This window comes from Gopherus flavomarginatus, chromosome 1 (genome assembly GCF_025201925.1).
Source record: "Gopherus flavomarginatus isolate rGopFla2 chromosome 1, rGopFla2.mat.asm, whole genome shotgun sequence".
Taxonomy (NCBI): domain Eukaryota; kingdom Metazoa; phylum Chordata; order Testudines; family Testudinidae; genus Gopherus; species Gopherus flavomarginatus.
This window is the reverse complement of record NC_066617.1, coordinates 20190411-20209762: the sequence shown is the minus strand read 5'-3', so window position 1 is coordinate 20209762 and position 19352 is coordinate 20190411. Positions and strand designations below refer to the sequence as shown.

Below are 19352 nucleotides of genomic sequence, written 5' to 3'. Positions count from 1 at the left end.
CAGGATGTGCATAAAGCAGAATAGAAAAGAGTGACTGTTACCGCTTCTACGTGCTTTATATGCATGTAAGGGACTGATGGCATATGTCTGAAACACCCCACCCTGCTAACAGGGGTTAATCCTGCTAGGGAATGTGGAGTGAGACCTGCTGATTCAATGAGGCGTGTGGTTTATACCCACATCCAGATATAAGGGAGATGGGAGAGACTCTCTAGAAGTTCTAGAGCAGCAGTTCTCAAACTGTGGGTCGGGACCTCATTTTAATGGGGTCACCAGGGCTGGCTTAGACTTGCCAGGGCCCGAGGCCAGAGTGGAAGCCTGAGTCCCTCTGCTCGACGCTGGAGTCCCTCTGCTTGGAGCTTCAGCCCTGGGCAGGGAGTCTCAGGTTACAGGCCCCCTGCCTGGGGCTGAAGACCTTCAGCTTTGGCTTCCTCGCCCAGGGCAGTGGGGCTTGGGCTTTGGTCCTCACACCTGGGGCAGCGGGGCTCAGGCAGTGCCAGGCTTCCGTCCCTCTCCTGGGGTTATGTAGGAATGTTTTCTCTCAGAAGGGACTGGCAGTGCAATGAAGTTTGAAAACCCCTGTTCTAGAGTGTGGGTTGAGCAACCCCAAGGAAGGAACTCAGAAAGCAGACAGGCTTCAAGGGGAGACTTGAGCTGAACTGTATGGCATTGTTAATTTCTTGGTTAATAAAACCAAATCCCAAGATAAGGGAGCGTTTTCCATTGAAGAAAGTATATGGAGTTTGTTTTAGAGCTGGTTGGAAAAAGAACTTTCTCATATGCCACTATCAAGGCTGCTGTTTCTTTTGGGCTTATTCAAGTTATTCTTGGAATATTATTTGCTTCCTTGATTAAACTGATTCTTAATATGTTATAAAAACATTATTAATAACCTAGAGAAAAAGAAGCTTAGGGACACCCACTTATAGGGCTGTACTTCAACTCAGCATTTCAGTTTACACATTCTGAAATCCCACTTGTTTGCTGGAATGTGTCCACACAAAGCTTCAGTTTGTCTCATAGTCTTTGCTTTAGCCAGATGTACAAACATATAAGGGGGTCATTAAAAGAGGTCTTTAGGACCACAGTTTTTTCTTGGCCTCTCTGTAGTTGTTTATGAGCCCAAAACAATTATTAGCTGCATCCGTTGAATGCCGATTTGTCATTTGCAGCCTTGAAAAATTCTTTGATTTGAATTTTAATAGAATTGGAAGGAAGAAAAAACAGAAATGGAAACAAAGCTGTTCTAAAGGACTTTACATTTCCATATCTTGGGCTAGTGTCAGGTTAGAGTTCAGTGGTCGTGATGACAAAAGTGATCAGACTGAGTAGTCCCAGAGCACAGGAACTTTCAGGCCTGGTCTACACTACGTGTTTATACCGAGTTTAGCAGCGTTACACCGATTTAACCCTGCACCTGTCCACACAACGAAGCCATTTATTTCGATATAAAGGGCTCTTAATATTGATATCTGTACTCCTCCCCGACGAGGGAAGTAGTGCTCAAATCGGTATTGCCATTTCTGATTAGGGTTAGTGTGGCCGCAATTCAACGGTATTGGCCTCTGGGAGCAATCCCACAGTGCACCATTGTGACCACTCTGGACAGCAATCTGGAGTCGGATGCACTGGCCAGGTAGACAGGAAAAGCCCCTCGAACTTTAGAATTTCATTTCCTGTTTGCCCAGAGTGGAGCGCTGATCAGCATGGACCGTACGGGAGATACTGGATCTGATCGCTGTATAGAGAGACAAATCTGTTCTATCAGAGCTCCGTTCAAGAAGTTGAAATGCCAAAGCATTTGAAAAAATCTCCAGACAGATGCCACAGCAGGGACTCAGCACAGTGCTGTGTGATAAATGTAATGGAAAGCCAAAGAATCAAATGGACGCTCATGAAGGGAGGGAGGGGAGACTGAGGACTCCAACTATTCCACAGTCCCCACTGTCTCCGAAAAGCATTTGCATTCTTGGCTGAGCTCCCAATGCCTGAAGGGTAAAAAGCATTGTCCCAGGTGGTTCAGGGTATATGTCGTCAATTTACCCCCCTCCCCCCCGTGAAAGAAAAGGGAAACAAATCGTTTCTCGCCTTTTTTCAATGTCACCGTATGTCTACTGCATGCTGCTGGTAGACGCGGTGCTGCGGCGCTGAACAGCAGCATCCCCTCCCCTTCCTTTCCTGATGGTAGATGGTACAAAAGGCTTGGAAACCATCATCATCATCCCATGAGTGCTCCTGGCTGGCCTCGGTGAGGTCGGCCAGGGGCGCCTGGGCAAAAATGGAAATGACTCCTGGTCATTCCTGGCAGATGGTGCAAAAGGATTGAAAACTGTCCTCATCATAGCAACTGGGGTCTGAACTCCCACCCCCACACTTTCATGTCTAATGAAAATTCTGTACTGTCTGGACTATAATAGCAGTGGGAGGCTGCCTCCACCTCATTTTATCTCACTAAAAAGTCAGTGTTGTTTCTTATTCCTGCATTCTTTATTACTTCATCACACAAATGGGGGGACACTGCCATGGTAGCCCAGGAGGGGTGTGGGAGGAGGGAAGCAACGGGTGGAGTTATTGCAGGGGCACCCCCTAGAATGGCATGCAGCTCATCATTTTTGCAGGATATCTGGGGCCCTGACCCAGAGCGGCTGTGCTCTCTGGTTCTCTAGTAGACTTGCCCCATATTCTAGGCAGGACTGACTCTATTTTTAGACAAAACATAAAGAAGAGAATGACCTGGGGAGTCATTCCCATTTTTGTCCATGCGCCCCCGGCCGACCTCAGCAAGGCCAGCCAGGAGCACCCATGACAGCAGCAGACGGTACAAAAGATTGATAACCATCATCGCCAATTTCTAATTGCAGACAGTACAAAAGGATTGATAACCGTCATTGCCAATTTCCAATTGCAGATGGTGATATAGGGCTGGTAACCGTCTCTGCTACCTTACAAAGGCAAATGAATGCTGCTGTGTAGCACTGCAGTACCGCATCTATCAGCAGCATCCAGTACACATACGGTGACAGTGACAAAAGGCTAAACAGGCTCCATGGTTGCCATGCTATGGCGTCTGCCAGGGGAATCCAGGGAAAAAGGGCGTGAAATGATTGTCTGCCATTGCTTTCACGGAGGAAGGATTGAGTGATGACATTTACCCAGAATCACCCGCAACACTGTTTTGACCCCATCATGCATTTGAATCTCAACCCAGAATTCCAATGGGCAAGGGAGACTGCGGGAACTATGGGATAGCTATGGGATAGCTAGCCACAGTGCAACGCTCCAGAAATTGACGCTAGCCTCAGTACATGGACGCACACCGTCGAATTAATATGCTTAGTGTGTCCGTGTGCACTCGACTTTATACAATCTGTTTTTAAAAAATGGTTTCTGTAAAATCGGATAATCCCGTAGTGTAGATATACCCTCATTGTGCCCACTTGCTGCCCAGAGGAGAAGGAAGGTATGTACGGTCTTTTATGCCTCTCCTACTGACACAAGGCTGAGACCAAATGAAGCCTCAGTAGGAATATGGTGCACAAGTGTGCTTTCAATAAAACTATTTGCTAAAAACAACATATCCCTTTGAGGCTTGAAAGTGTTAAGATATATTTGTTTTTTCCAGTGCTTGATTTTTCTAATCTGCTTTGTAAATTGGCTTCCTTTTCTTTTATCAGTTGTGTATAATGGATAAAGAAAATTCAGAGGACACATCCTAGGGCACGTCTTTATTGTGTATTTTCAAAATTCTCAAGCACTCTGTCATGTCAAGAAATCAGGTAGATATGACTCTAATCATTAAACACTTAATCAGGAAGATAACTGGGACTAAAGTGGGATGTGTCCGACTCCCAAAAAAAGTCTTATCAACGTCTACTCCCCATCAGCAGCTTCATTCTGAAAGTTCTCAGGTCCCCTCTCAACAGCAGAGAGGAATCCAATTTTGTGATTATCACTGCTGCTTTTGCACTTCCTGTTCTGCCCATCCTGCGTATGAGTAATGCTGTTCCTGACATAGTCTGAAAGTTTCAAGTCATTCTTATCAGAAGACGATGTAATGAGTATTGATTATGTTTCAGATTCCAGCTGCTTTTTCAAAGCGTAGAGACCAAGACCAGCATTCAAAAGTATAGTTATCACTAAAACTATTAAATAAAGCGAAGGACATAGATTTATGATATGGACCAGTTATATCATTTATTTATGCCCACATATAAATACAGTAGTAAGCACACTCCTCTTGTGGTGAAATCCCTTCCTCTGCATAGAGCCTGATTAATATGGGTGGAATCCACAAGGGTGGTGAAAATCCATTCCTCCTACACAGAGCCAATGGGAGTGACTACAGTTGCTATTCTAGGTTTATCCCTCCATGGTAGTTGCAGAGGGTGCTTTTCCCGTTATGGAATTCTGCACTAGCCTATGCAGGGCCTTCGTGAAGATCCTATTGCAGTGTGCAGATGCCCCTGTATAGCTGTTCCTCCTATTTTCTCTTTTTGCACAGCCCTTTAGTGGGTCTTAAATGGTGTGGAGGGTCTTGTACTAAGTGAATTTCCCCTTAGTACCTAGGTAATATTTACAATAATAACTGAACAACAACATTACAATAAAACAGAACTTTACAGTGTAGCTGAGGTTGTTATCTGTGTTACTTACCTAGTACAATGGACCCTGCTCTTAGACTGGGCTTAGAAGGCACTGCCATAATGCAAATGCAAAACACAAGGACTATAGTTCTTAAACGATATTATTACACATGAACAGGAATGAGAACAAAGATCCTACAAACAATTGCACGCATGCAGATAGTGCCATTATAGCATGTAGAGTGCATTTCACCATCATGAAGTGCTCAATGGGACTACTCACATACATAGAGTTACTTAAGTTCCAAAATATTTGCAGGGTCAGAGGCTAAGTTTCATCTTCAGTTTCTCCTATGGAACGTCAGCATAGCTTAAACTAAGGGCTGAACTGGTTGTGTGTGTCACCAACTATTAGGAAATAATATTTATTTCAACAGAGAGACAAGGTGGGTGAGGTAATATCTTTTATTGAACCAATTTCCATTGGTCAGAGAGAGAAGCTGTTGAGCTACAAGCTTGTCTCTCCCACCAACAGAAATTGGTCAAAACAAGATATTACCTCACCCACCTACTCTCTCTAACATCCTGGGATCGACACAGCTACACACCACTGCATACCTTTATTTCATGACATTTAAGCAACCTTTTTCTTCAATTAATACTATTGCACTCTGAAAGGGAAACCCACCCTGTTAAGATTGAACTGATCACAGCTGGCAGTAATGCTCTGGTATAAGAAAGAACAAAATAAACTCCAAGATTACTAGAGAACGTCTTTCAACAGTGGAATAAATTGAATGACAGCAATAATGTTAGGGATTATTTATTCTTTATGGATATCCCTGACCCTGCTATTCCAGAAATCAACTAATTAAGTAGAAGGGAGGGAAAGTAAACATATTCACTAACTGTGAAGATGGAACCTACAGGTTTATATATATAGAAACTGTCCACCCAATTTGATTTGAAACACATGATGAATTTGTTTTGTTTTTCCAGCTGTGCGATGATACCTTTAAAGCCTCTTGCACATCCACTTTGGACAAAACTCCTGATATTGTAATTGTGGAGAGCTGGAATAGAGTAAGGTTCTTTCAGTGCTCATCTGGAGTAAATCGGTATAAATCTGTTGGAGTTAATGGAGATGCATATGTGACGGGTTGGATCCCAGAAACCCCCTGGGAGCTGCCACCCGATGTGCCAAGACTACTTTTACCCCTGCCTTCCCTGCCAGCTTGGGGCCTCAGCACCCTGTCTTGCTGAGCCAGACACTCCCGTCTGCTCCAACAAAGACCCAGGGTCTGAATTACTTGCCCCAAAACTGCAGGTTTACCTGAAAGCAGCTTACAGAAGTGTTCTTGTCTTTAAAACTCAGATGCCCAACTCCCAATGGGGTCTAAAACCCAAATAAATCCGTTTTACCCTGTATAAAGCTTATGCAGGGAAAACTCATAAATTGTTTGCCCTCTATAACACTGGTAGAGAGATATGCACGGCTGCTTGCTCCTCCAGGTATTAATACATACTCTGGGTCAATTAATAAGTAAAAAGTGATTTTATTAAATACAGAAAGTAGGATTTAAGTGGTTCCAAGTAGTAACAGACAGAACAAAGTAAGTCACCAAGCAAAATAAAATAAAATGCGCAAATCAATGTCTAATCAAACTGAATACAGATAATCTCACCCTCAGAGATGCTTTAGTAAGTTTTTTCCTCAGACTGGACACCTTCCAGGCCTGGGCACAATTCTTTCCCCTGGTACAGCTCTTGTTCCAGCTCAGGTGGTAGCTAGGGGATTCTTCATGATGGCTCCTCTCACTTTGTTCTGTTCCAACCCTTTATATATCTTTTGCATAAGGTGGGAATCCTTTGTCCCTCTCTGGGTTCCCACCCTGTCATTCTCAATGGAAAGACACTAGGTTAAAGTTGATTTTCAGTTCAGGTGACATGATCACATCACTTCATTATCCACTTGCCAGCACACAGGTACACAGGAAGACTTACAGGTAAAACAGCCATCTGCAGACAATTGTCCTGGTTAATGGGAGTCATCAAGATTCCAAACCACCATTAATGGCCCACTCTTTACATAATTACAATAGGCCTTCAGAGTTATATTTCATATTCCTAGTTTCAGAAACACGAGTGGTACATTTATACAAATAGGATGATCACACTCTGTAGATTACAAGCTTTGTAATCATAATTTACAAAAGACCTTTTGCATGAAGCATATTCCAATTACATTATATTCACTTATTAGCCTATTTTTATAAAACCAGAAAGACTGCAGCCTCACAGCATATTTACATCAGATGAAGATCTGGCCCTGCAAGATTGCCTAACTGCATATTTCTAATATTACCACTCACTGTAATATCTGGGAACCAATTACGAACCTTTTTACACTTTAGAATAAGGAGAAAAAGTCTAGAAATTGGTTAGAATAGTAGAGATTTACATTTTAGGTTTTCAGTTAAAATGCCATTAAAAAGCATTACTCTGTTAATTCAGATCTAAGCATGCAAGCTCCAAGCTTCTGAAGGAAAGACAATTACTAGAAACCAGTGGAAAAATACCTAAATTCTGTTTTAATTTTCATACACAGAGCAGATGTTTTGACAGATGGATGGACTTTATTTTTGTAACTGTCCGGGAAAAGTCTGCATAACACAGCCTAATCAGTGTTACATATCTGTAGTGTTTGTTTTTCAATCATACTTCATTTGGCTCCTATGCTTTTGCTTGCAGACATTTTCTTTGTAATTTATTTTTTAGGCTAATCTCTCTCTGCACAGTCCCTTCTATCAATTTGATACACAAATATTGGAAACCTCTTAAAATAAATGTAAATGTTTTGTTAGTGAGACAGACATATTGATCCTCAGGTGGATCACTTTATCTCCTTTTCAGGATAGTTCCCTTGCTCTTTTTAAAGTATGCATGCATATTTGCATGGAGGAGGAGTGACAAATTAGGGACTGTAACAAAGTGTATTGAGCCTACCAGGCTGTGGATCTGGCCCATAACACATTTGACAATTCAATGCCTTCTCACATTATAATGAAGATCTGCAGCTGAACTACAGTATTTGTCTGCAAGGAGGGGTGTCACTGGCCCTTATCTTACTCTGGGACAGATCCTCAGCTGATGTAATTGTCATAGCTACTTTGACTTCAATGATCTACAGCAATATACAGCAGCTGAGGGTCTTGGAGCCAGTGTATGTAGCAGCTTAATTTCCATTGACTTTAGTGGGAGCAGGATCGGGCCCATGATGAAAAATATGGGGCATGAGCACAAAAGTGGGAGCCAAGAACGCCAGATATCTAATACACTGAATCACTCTGTGGCTTTGTGCCTCATGTCGATATAAACTCTCATGCCTCAGGGGATAAACCATCCTCCAGTGTGATGCAGACTAAGCCCTCGTCCAGACTAACCCGCGGCATCGGCGGGTTAAAATCGATTGCTCGGGGATCGATATATCGCGTCTAGTCTGGACGCGGTGTATCGATCCCCGAGCACGCTTACATCGATTCCGGAACTCCATCAATCCGAACGGAGTTCCGGAATCGACGCGGAGAGCCGCGGACATCGATGCCGCGCCGTCCAGACTGGTGAGTACCTCGATTTTAGAAATTCGACTTCAGCTACGTTATTCACGTAGCTGAAGTTGCGTATCTAAAATCGATTTTAATTCCTAGTCTGGACGTGGCCTAAGAAGAAACTTCCCCATTGGGCCTGTTATTCCTTAACTGCCTTGTGCAGTTTTTTCCTGGACCCTTCCTGTCAAGTATCTGATAGTGGCCATTTTCAGGGACAGGAGACTGGTCTAGAAGTCTGATTCACTGTGGCAATTCCAGTGTTCCCCACATTTAATATAAGATAATGATGCTTTCTTGCCTCACTGGGGTTTTGTGATGCTAATATAAATTAATGTTAGTAACACACTAGTAGGCTGAAACATGCTACGTAGTAGTAGTAGATTCAAAATAATTTGAATGGATCTACCTTGCTCTCACACACATGCAAAAGTTTGTGATACCCGGTTCCAAAGCAACAAAATGTTAAATGGCCTTTTTCCATTATTGCTCTTGAAAATGAATAATATTGAAAGTGCCCTGATGCAAAAATGTCCATAATTAAAAAAATATTAATATAGTCAAAATAATATAAGTCAAAACCCATGACAAACGAACAATGAGGCTAAAAGTAATGCACATGCAGCATTTACAATTCCCTGACAATATGCTCATTAACATTTCTGGCTTTTGGTTACTTCCTGTTCATTCTGTTCCTGCCGCTCCTGTAGATATATTCTCCCATCTTCTATATTTAACTGACATACTATATTTCTTCTTTTGTCTTTGTTTTGTTTCCAGTGTCTTACACTTTGAGCTCATGTACTTAAATACTCCACTGTGCTGGCATTGTCCTTCATATTACCAATATCCTGCTGGCCTGAGGGCATGACAGTATGTCCTGCTGCCAAGTGGGACAAGCCCAGTTTGAGACAGACTAAGTCATTCCAGGCCTGGCGCCAGGAGGGCGGGATGGATTCTTTGTAGTGAAATTGACACACAGTCACCAATTTCAAGAAGAAGGAGTATATGCCAGGTTTCACAGTGAGAGGTATGTGAACGCCAGCATACCAGCCTCATTAGGAAGGGATAGGAAAGTAGAACTCTAATAAAACTGGTGGAGCCTTTAAATCCTGACTAGACTGACAACCATATACTTTGGCCTAGAACCTCAAAGGTAAGTACCTTTAAGGCTCTGGGCCTTTGTACTTGGATGGAAACTTTCATCTAAGACTCTGCATTTGTCTTATACACATTAATTAATTAAACTTTACAGTATCTGTGAGATAGGTAATTATTGTCATCCCTGTTTGATAGACACAGAGAGGTTAAGTGGGTTGTCCAAAGTTACATATAGCAAACCAGTGGCAGAACCCAGCAGTCTGAACTAACAGTCTGAGAGCTTGTCTACACTACTGCTTAAGTGATGTAAGTTACGTCGCTCAGAGGTGTGAAAAAGCCATGCCCCTGAATGACATAAGTTACATCGACTTAAAGTGATGTCCACACCGGCACTAGGTCATCAGGAGATGCTCTTCTGCCGACATAGCTTCTGCCTCTCATTGAAGTGGAATAATTATGCTAATGGGAGAGCGTTCTCCCATAGGCATAGCACGTCTGCTCCAGACCCGCTATAGCAACGCGGCTTCACAGTAGTGTAGACTAGTCCTGAACCCAGTACCCTGAACACTGATCTAACCAATATATACCACGCCTTCCCTTATTGTAGTAGATTCCTTGGTGTCAACATGTGTTGACATGTTGAGCCTGCAGGAATTCATATGAAGCTATGCAAACTGTTACATTACAGATTCTTCTTTCCCTGAAGCCCACAAAGGTACGAAAAGTCAAAAGGTTCACTCCATAATGCACAGATAATACTGGTGACTCACAACACTGCTATACATTGCATTGCAGCAGTGCAGAGCCTGAGTGCACTCCCATTAGTATTATTATTATTATTTCTTAATTGTTATAATCATCGTTGTCATCCCAGTAGCATCTAGGAGTTCCAATGCTGGACCAGGACCCCATTTGTACTAAGCAGTGTACAAACGTGAAACAAAAAGAACCCTAAAGAGTGTACAGTTGTTGTATCAACCAGGCAAGGTACTAACAAACTTCAAGAGAACTTTATTTTTAAAGTTGAAACCTCTTTACCAAGCTGTTGCTGCACTCTCTGTAACTCTCACTCTACCTCCTTAACTCCTCCCCTCTCCTTCCTGTTTCCTGTCCTTTCAGACTCCCAACAGCCAGTGCTCCCAGTTCTAATAATTACAAGCAACATCTGAACACCACATTCCCTCCTCTTTTAAGAAACTCTCCCAATTAAAATAAACGTTGTTCTAACCACAGGAACAAATAGGAAATAAGACACTATACTATTGGCAGAAATATTACACTGAAAACACTGTAGATACTACATGACATAGTCTCTAGTGCAGACAGGTGGTCGTCTGGGTCTGCCAAGGATAGGAGTGCCTTTGTGGACAATGTAGAACTCTACAGTTAAAAAGCAGTCACCAAAACTAACTGTTGCTGGCAGGCAGACGTACTGGAATATGGTTTTTCAAATAGCACACCAACTGAAGTTTGGGTACAGTATGAGGCACATCTTTAAAGTAATGCAAATAGAGGGAATCAGGTAGTATAGATACTGCTGAGCTAGTGTCCAACATTAGCTGAATAGAGTGTGATTTGCGTGAGGGTATGGCAGAAATGTTTACAGTGCTCTTTATCTGTTCTGGAGTATATGCAATAGTGGTTTTCTTTGTTTGTGCTCAGCACAGTAACATCTGGTATTGTAACTGCATGCACCTGTTGATTGAACTGGCTATTGTGACATACTTTAGCAAAATACCCAATCTTTTTGCAATGATTGCACTGAGCTACTTTTGCTGGACATCCTGTGTAGCTTACAAGGTGTTGTGGGGATCCACAGTGAAAGCATGCTTTTACTGTATTTTGAATTTGCTGATTCAGTGGCTTTTCATTAGTTTTCCTCCTGCAATTGTTTGTCTACAGCAATAGTGAACTTTTGTGCAAAGGAGTCACAGCCTGGACTGTGCCTCCTGTATCCCTGCTCATTATTTTGGCTTCAGCTGTAGCTGACTCACTCTGAGTAGCAATGGTTATTGCTTTTTCTAGTGTAAGTTGTGGTTCTAGAAGTAAGCGTTCTCTTACACTAAGCATGGTTGTTTTCTCAATAAGCTGGTATCTAATCATCTCATCTGCCATATTGCCAAAGTCACAAGTTACAATCAGATTCCTCAGGGAAGCAATATACTGCATTACAGTCTCCCCTGGTTTCTGCTCACACTGGCGAAATCTGTAGTGATTAGCTACTACATTCACTTTTGGCACAAAAAAGTTATTTAATGCAGTGAGTGCAGTCTCCTATTTATCATCTGCAAGGGGGAAAGTGTAAAATATATGCTGCCCGTGTGCTCTAAGGCAGTGGATTAGCAGAGCATGCTTTCTTACTTCAGAAATCTCTGTAGCACTGATTGCAAGCAGATAAGTCTCAAACATATGGATCCTGGCAATAAAAGCAATTGGAGACTCACCTGGGCTGTGCAGGTGGGTTCAGAGGCAGAAGATCCATCCTTGTTGCCAAAATGTTGTATCAGCCAGGCAAAGTACTAACAAACTTCAACAGGACTTTATTTTTACAGTGGAAACCTCTTTACCAAGCTGCTGCTGCACCTCTGTAATTCTCACTCTGCCTCCTCCACTCCTCCCGCTCCTTCCTGTTTCCTGTCCTTTCAGACTCCCACCAGCCAGTGCTCCCAGTTCTAATAATTACAAGCAACATCTAAACACCACAACAGTTTAAGAAATGAAGGAGCATCTTGCCATCGTCGTAAGTGCAAGCAGGATTGACCTGGTGACAGAGCAGGAAACTTCACTATGAACTTATTCACTAGATGAGGGCTTAAATCAGAATCGTAACTTTATTTTTATGTCATTTATTGTAGTCTAATACCCTCTTTTATTTATTTTTTTACAGTCGTGTAAAATATATAAAGAAACCTAATCTGTTAGGGAGGTGTATGAGAATTTACTCTTACAGATTTTAAAGGATACTTTATGCAGCTGTAAAACACAGAGAAGCTATATTAGCCATTTTACCTAGACTAGAAACTTTAAATGTTATATAAATATATTTATTATAGTCAAAGGTTTATAGCTCTAAGTATCTCCCTCCTAGTGTTTAATTAGCTCTTGTATTTCTCAGACATCTATGGTTAAAATCTGTTCCACCGGGGTTAAAGAAAGAATTAAAAGTTGGAGAGAGGAAGCTATATTCTGCTTTCAGTTATGGTTGTGTAAATCTGAAGTACCTCTATTGACATTAATGAAGTTACACTGCTATAAATTCAGATTAACTGAGGGCCAACTATGGCATATAATGACATGGAAAGAATTCAATTCTGCTCTCATTTCCACTGGTTTAATTTGGAGTAACGGCGCTGAAGTCAATGGAATTATTCCTGATTTCCGCCCATATAAATGAGAACAGAATCTGACTCCAGATTTATTGGGCTTTGGATCTATCCCTCAATGCATTTAGCAATTTCATACCTTCTCACTCTATACTGCAGATAAGCAGTATTTGATTGTTCTTGTTTAGCATGTGAGTACATATGGGCCAGATACTCAGCTGGTATAAATCAATGTAACTACATTGATTTCAATATAGTTGCACTGATTTACACCATATGGGGATCAGCCCATATACCATGAAAATTGCTAAACTGAATGTTTGTCTGTCCTCAGCTCCTAACATATTGTGTACAGTGTTTACCTGACTTTTCTTAAAAAACTTGAAAACTTGTTTTAAATTATTACAAGCCTAGTCCTCTGTGATGCTGAGTGATGTTACAGTGGAGTTGAATTTGGCCTAGGATGTTTGCAAGTGAGCAAAATCTCATCAGTCAGTTACAGATTTTACACAGCCAAATCAAGCATACTTCATAGCTCGATCCGTTCAGCCAAACCCCCAAATATGAAAGAGCTTAAATAGATAGTTTCAGCTTTTGCTCATCTCTAATATTGCATGTGTTGGCTTTATGCTATGTCAGTACTCAGGCACTTTCAAGAGAGATTTTCCTTTCTTTCTTATATGCAACATTAAAAATAAAAATTGAGAGAATTGAGGAACAATATACTACCTCTAATGAAACTACAATCATTTATTATATTTAATCATTTAACCCCTATCACTGTGGCATCTGTCTGTCTAGGTAAAACAATATATGTCTGTGTGTGTGTGTGTGCATGTGTGTTTGTGTTTGTATATCTGTCTACAATGTCTTTGTGTTTTTATTAAGAGAGGTCAAACTGAAAAAAAATTAAGAGAGAACACTTGCAAAACATACATCTCCAGTTCTTTCAATTTCCTGCTGGATTGTCTTAACTACCTCCGTGTTTTCTCTTCCATCTCAGTTGGAAGGATAACTTGTGTATTTGTCTGGTCAGCACTGGAGCCAAGAATGTTGTAAGACTCTGCATGTGTGTCTCCTGGGATGTTCTTTTTAATATAATGTCAGTATATTTTATGCAAATATGCATAAGCAAAAAAAAAATCTGAAGATCAATATCATGTGTATCTTACATTATAATACATCAGAGTGGCATTACTATTCTCTCTCTGTTGAATTTTTTATAGCTTGCCTGTGTGGTGGCCTATAGCAGTCCTAGGGATAGTAGTCTCACCTGCTCTCACAGAGCCATGGTTTGTGCTTGAGAGTCTCTTTCATTCTCTTGTCATGAACAAGTCACAGGGACTGAGGCTGCAATCCACTGAAGTCAATGGGAATTCTATATAGGCAGTGATTTAAGCATTGGGCCACTATTTCCTGATCCTGCAAGCTATCCATATGAGTGGAGACTGCACCTGCATGGAGCCTCACGAAAATTAATGGGTCTCCATGCGGCAATATCTCATGAATCAATTTGCAGGACTAAGGTCATAATCTCTACCTGTTCCCAGTGGTGGGGCAATAGAATTTCACTGTTCCTCATTTGTTTCCACTCTGACATTGTATTGTTTGCTGTTGATTGCAATTTTTGTTCCACAAATAAAGGTAAATTAGATTTTAAGAACACTATTTAGGAGGAAAAACTGTTAATTTAGGCCCCACATTCTAGATCTTGTTCAAAAGTTGCATACAACCAAATAGCAATACAAATATTTCCAATAATTTTGTAAAAATTAACATTCAGTGAAAAAAAGTTTTTATTTTGTTTTGTATTTAAATGTTTCTCTGCAGTGTTTGCAATCCAGGCTTTGCAACATGATGTCAGAGCACGAGATATCAGAAAGTGACAGTGACATACTCATTGTCATGGCTCGAACTGAAGGAAATGCAAAAAAGTAAATGAATAGATACCATGTACATATTGATGAGCAAATTAGATTTTAAAATTGGTTTCCTTTTTAATAGCATAAGGCATCACTAGCAATACAGGTGAAGAATTTTATAAGTGATTATTACTATACTTATTTTTTGTTAAAGATAAATGGAATTGTTTACAGTTTGTTATTTACTTAAAGTATATAATTTAAGGCCTGAGTCCTGCAAAGACTTGTGAACATGCTTAACTTTCTGTACTGTGAGTAGTCCAACTGACTTTGCGGTGAGTAAAGTTAAGCATGTGCATAATCTTTGCAGAATCAAGGCCTAAGTGACTACAGTAGAGTTGAAGAGGTTATGAATTACAGCTACTATGCATATTATTATTTTAAATGTTATATCAGTGATTTATTTTGTATCAGTTCATCCCATCTGCGCATCTTTTTTTCAAATCATTAGTTAATTAAATACCAGAAGACATTTCTCTTAATTATTTTATTCTGGGCGGCCATGTTTCTATACATGAGATTTGTTTTGTGAATGGATAAATAACCTACATCACAAAGGCAGAGACTACCTCATACAGAAAGAAGGGAAATTGTCTCTATGTATTTTTTTAGCTAGGTAGTGTAGACCCTAACTCAAAATGAAATGAAATTTCCAATAATAAATAAGCCTTACAAACACCACGAAAGGACCATAACTGTAAAATCCGTTCATTCTGCCAAACATGCCTGACGCACTGGAGCGTCCATTGTAGGGTTGCCAACCCTACCAGATTGGCCTGGAGTCTACCAGAATTGGCATTGATTTTCTGGTGACTATTGAAAGAAATCCTGAAGATTTTAATAGGCTTTTAAAAGTCCGGTCAGTGGCGTAGTGGGGCTAAGGCAGGATCCTTACCTGCCCTGGCTCCATGCAGCTTCCGGAAGCAGCCAGCATGTCTGGCTCCTAGGTGCAGGGGCAGCCAGGGGGCTCCACATGCTGCCCCAGCACCAAGCGGCAGCTCCGCAGCTCCCGTTGGCCAGGAACCATGGTGCCTGTAGGCAGGGGCCGCATGTGGAGCCACCTGGCTGCCCCTGAGCCTAGGAGCCAGCGGGAGATGCCACAGCTTCCAGGAGCTGCCTGAGGTAAGTGCTGCCTGGCCAGAGCCCGCACCCCTCACCCCTTCCCGCACCCCAACCCTCTGCCCCAGCCCTGAGTCCCCTCCTGCACTCCAAACACCTCAGCCCTATCCCAGAGCCCCCTCTGCACCTTAAACCCCACATCCTTAGCCCAAGCCCAGAGCCCGCACCTCCAGCCAGAACCCTTACCCCATCCCACACCCCAACCCTCTTCCCCAGCCCTGAGCCCCCTTCCACACCCCAAACCCCTCATTTCTGGCCCCACCCAAAGCCCACATCCCCAGTTGGAGCCCTCACCCCCACCTGAACCCCAGCCCTCTGTCCTAGCCCAGTAAGGGGGGATGGAGTGAGTGACGGATGGAAGAGCAGGGCCTTGAAGAAGGGGCAGGGGAGGGGCATGGCTTAGGGGGAAGGAGCAGGGTGTTCAGTTTTGTACAATTAAAAAGTTGGTAACTCTAGTCCGTTAGTCATGCTCCCTGCTAGAATTCACTTTGCAAATATGTTTTCTTTCCTTCACAGAAAGAATGTGCTAATTTCATCAAAGTGCTTAAAGCTTACAACCAGACTCACTTGTATGCCTGCGGAACTGGGGCTTTTCATCCAGTTTGCACCTATATTGAAATTGGACGACATCCTGAGGTAACAAGATTTTTTAATACTTTTTCTTTAAAAAAAACCCAACTCCCCCCCCACCTTTATTGATGTTTAGCCATGACCTCTTCCAGCCAAAATGGATCATTACTAATTTCTGCAGTGCATAGGTCCAACTTCTGATTCCAGTGTGTTCTGATTTACACAGTATTAAACCAGAAGCTGGGAATGCGCGACAGGGGATGATTTATGATTACCTTTTCTGTTCATTCTCTCTGGGGCACCTGGCATTGGCCATTGTTAGAAGACAGGATACTGGGCTAGATGGACCTTTTGTCTGACCCAGTATGGCCATTCTTATGTTTATTACCTGCCCCCCAAAATTAAGCAAATAAAACCACACCCGCTTTGTCTGGTTTATAAAATCAAATGTGCTTCCTTTTTTAGTTTTGATAGATATCAGCTATCTGAGGATACAATATTATCAACACCTTTGTTCTAGTGCCAGCTTTGTCCTCCAGGTCTCTTCCTAGTCAGTAGAGTCTGACACTGCAGCAGCTTTCTCCCATCTGGGAATTAAGATACAATGCCACACAAGCATATTTCTCAGCTCTCCAATTTGTCCTGACACACTGACAGTTTTGCTGGTTCAAATGAGGCCTGGTTTTCTTTTTCTTACCCTCGCCCCGCTACCCCTCCCCTTGCTTTTGCTGTTTATTTGTTGAAAGCCCATATTGTGCTCTATGTTGCAGAAAACATGAAATAGACTCAGAAGAGCTCATTCCTCTTTTTAACTAAATATAAAACTGCTGGGCCAGATCCCCGCTGGTGTAAATCAGTGTTGCTCCACTAAAATCAATGGAGCTGTGCTGTTTACATAGCTTAGGCCTTCGGGGATGCACGTGGTGTCTTAGATTTGATCCATTTTCTGCTTTTTTCTTTCCTAAAAGGTTAAACTTTTATTATAATATTAGCATAAGTCTATAATATAAGTGAAGCCACTTTGCCTTTGTTCTTTATGTGGCTTATGTGGCTATTGCTTTTTGGATCCTTTCAATTCATAGAATAAATTCTCTTGATGTGTTCTCAGCCTTCACTTGTTTAATTTATGGAGCTGAGGGGGGAGGTGCTGTTGTTTCTGTGGGGTCGGGGGAGAATCCATAGTTGTGTTACATTGACTTGCTCTGATCACTGAAGCAAAATTATTAGAGTCACCTCATGGAGTTGACATTCAGAATTGTAGATTGCCAGGAAAATAAAGACATCTTTGTTTAATGAATGACCCTCCATCATTTAAAAATTGGATTCTGCTTCTTATAGAAAAAATAACAGATTCTTTGAGTGATGACTTAGCAGTCTGGGAGTGATTTTTCCCTACAAAAATGTCTTTTAATATTCAAAACATGCATCCTTCTTAGTGTTCCAAGCATAAGGTTTTGGGAGAGATGAAGGGAGTGCTTAGTGGAAGGATTTTGGGCTCTTTAAGGCTTGTAGTCTTGGCAATTAGTGATTGTCTTTTGACCACACACAGTATGCCATTGCTTACTGCATTAAGCAGATTCTTTGCTTCCTGAGATCCATTTGGGAATTGGTAGACATATTAATTAACTCTAGTTCCGTAAGATGTGTGTCAATCAATTCTTGGCTATCTGCCAATTCTAGCTATCTGTGGAGAGATACAAGTATGAGGTCATTTACTTTTACATTTGGCTGTTTTATGAGCATACAGTAAAACTCACACACTTTATCAAGGATTTATGGAAAGGATGATCAGAGACTAGGGACCAGATCCAACCTTGGTGTAACACCACGGACTTTGACATTGGGATGAATTTGTCCCTAGAACTGTAGCCACTTCTTTGCATTTGCTTCTTTCTGATGAACTGTAATTACCAAGATGGTCTAAATCCTTGAGTTTGCTGTCATTTGGTCCTCCTGACCCTGAACACCGTTCTCAGGCTGTAACCTCACAATCCAGTCAGAGTAAGGGGAGCATGTAGCATCAGTGCTGAAAGTAGGGGTACTAGAGGTGCTAATGCACCCCCTGGCTTGAAGTGGTTTCCATTGTATACAGGGTTTACAGTTTAGTTCAACGGATCTCAACACCTCCACCACGCAAATTGTTCCAGTACTAGTGGCATGTAACTGTGCTGCCTCAGAAGCAAGACATTGACTCTCACAGTTTAATTCATCAGACTGAACATGCTACCCACAAACATACATAATCTAATAAATACATTGTGAGTTATACCAGTTTCCTGGGAAAGGCAGGATCTTGTTTAAACCTGTTCCAGATTTGGAAAGGAATAGTTGAAGCACTTAGAGAGAAAAATAACACTGATTTCTGAAAGGACTCACTTTAAAATGCCAAGATTCGAGCCAGAGACAATAAAAAGAGAGACCCAAAGAGGCAACATTCTCCCCACAACTCTTTTATAAAGGTTTCTAGAGAGAAACTTAGGCCTCTGTCTTGCTCCCATTAAAACAAATGGCAAATTTCCCTTTGACTCCAGTGGGAGCAGGATCAACCTCTTAGTAGTATTACCCTTATTATTATAAATCACTGTGAGTCAGACAGTGCTGTGAAGGAACAAACCAAAAGCACAGGGAGGCACAGAGCGGCACTAACCCAGGATGCATGTCTGGCTTGCTGCAGTGGAGGGGGAGAGCAAGAGTTGGCCTTCTCACTGTCCTTTTCGGGGTAGCTTGTGCCTCACAGGGTGCAAACAGGAGCAGTACTGTGCTCAGAAGATGCAGGAAACAATTCTACCTGGTCCTTGCATTAGTGGTGGAAGGCGCGAGATGTCTCCCTGCACCCTCCTCGAATTCTTGCGCACTCAGACAGGCGGTACAAAATAGTGAGCCAGATCCACAACTGGGGTGTAAATAGATGAAGCATTATTGACTTCATCAGAGAAAAGCTGATTTACACCAGCCATCCCCAGCATCCTTAATTGTCTCCTCCCAAATCTCTTGTGATCATTCATCCAATTAACAGTAAAAAGATCTGGGATCACTTTGTTTTGCAGTTCATTTCTCATCCTTACTCGATAAAGGAGCTCTACATTTAGTTCAGATTTATGATATATATAAAACTTTAAGTTATTGCAT

The 19352-nt window shown here is 41.8% G+C and overlaps 1 protein-coding gene across 2 annotated transcripts in view; it reads left to right on the top strand.

Annotated features, from left to right (window-relative positions):
* The window catches only part of SEMA3A (semaphorin 3A), a 217395-nt gene that overhangs the window by 74832 nt on the left and 123211 nt on the right, over positions 1-19352 (top strand). Inside the window, exons 1-2 of one of the 2 annotated variants that reach the window (XM_050936851.1) lie at positions 5589-5666; positions 16170-16289. Coding sequence is in view for 1 of the 2 variants with exons in the window: in XM_050936850.1 (XP_050792807.1) it covers positions 16170-16289 (120 nt within the window). In the remaining variant the exon portion in view is untranslated. Of the gene's footprint in view, positions 1-5588; positions 5667-16169; positions 16290-19352 lie in introns of those variants that run through there. The other variant, XM_050936850.1, reaches the window with a different exon arrangement.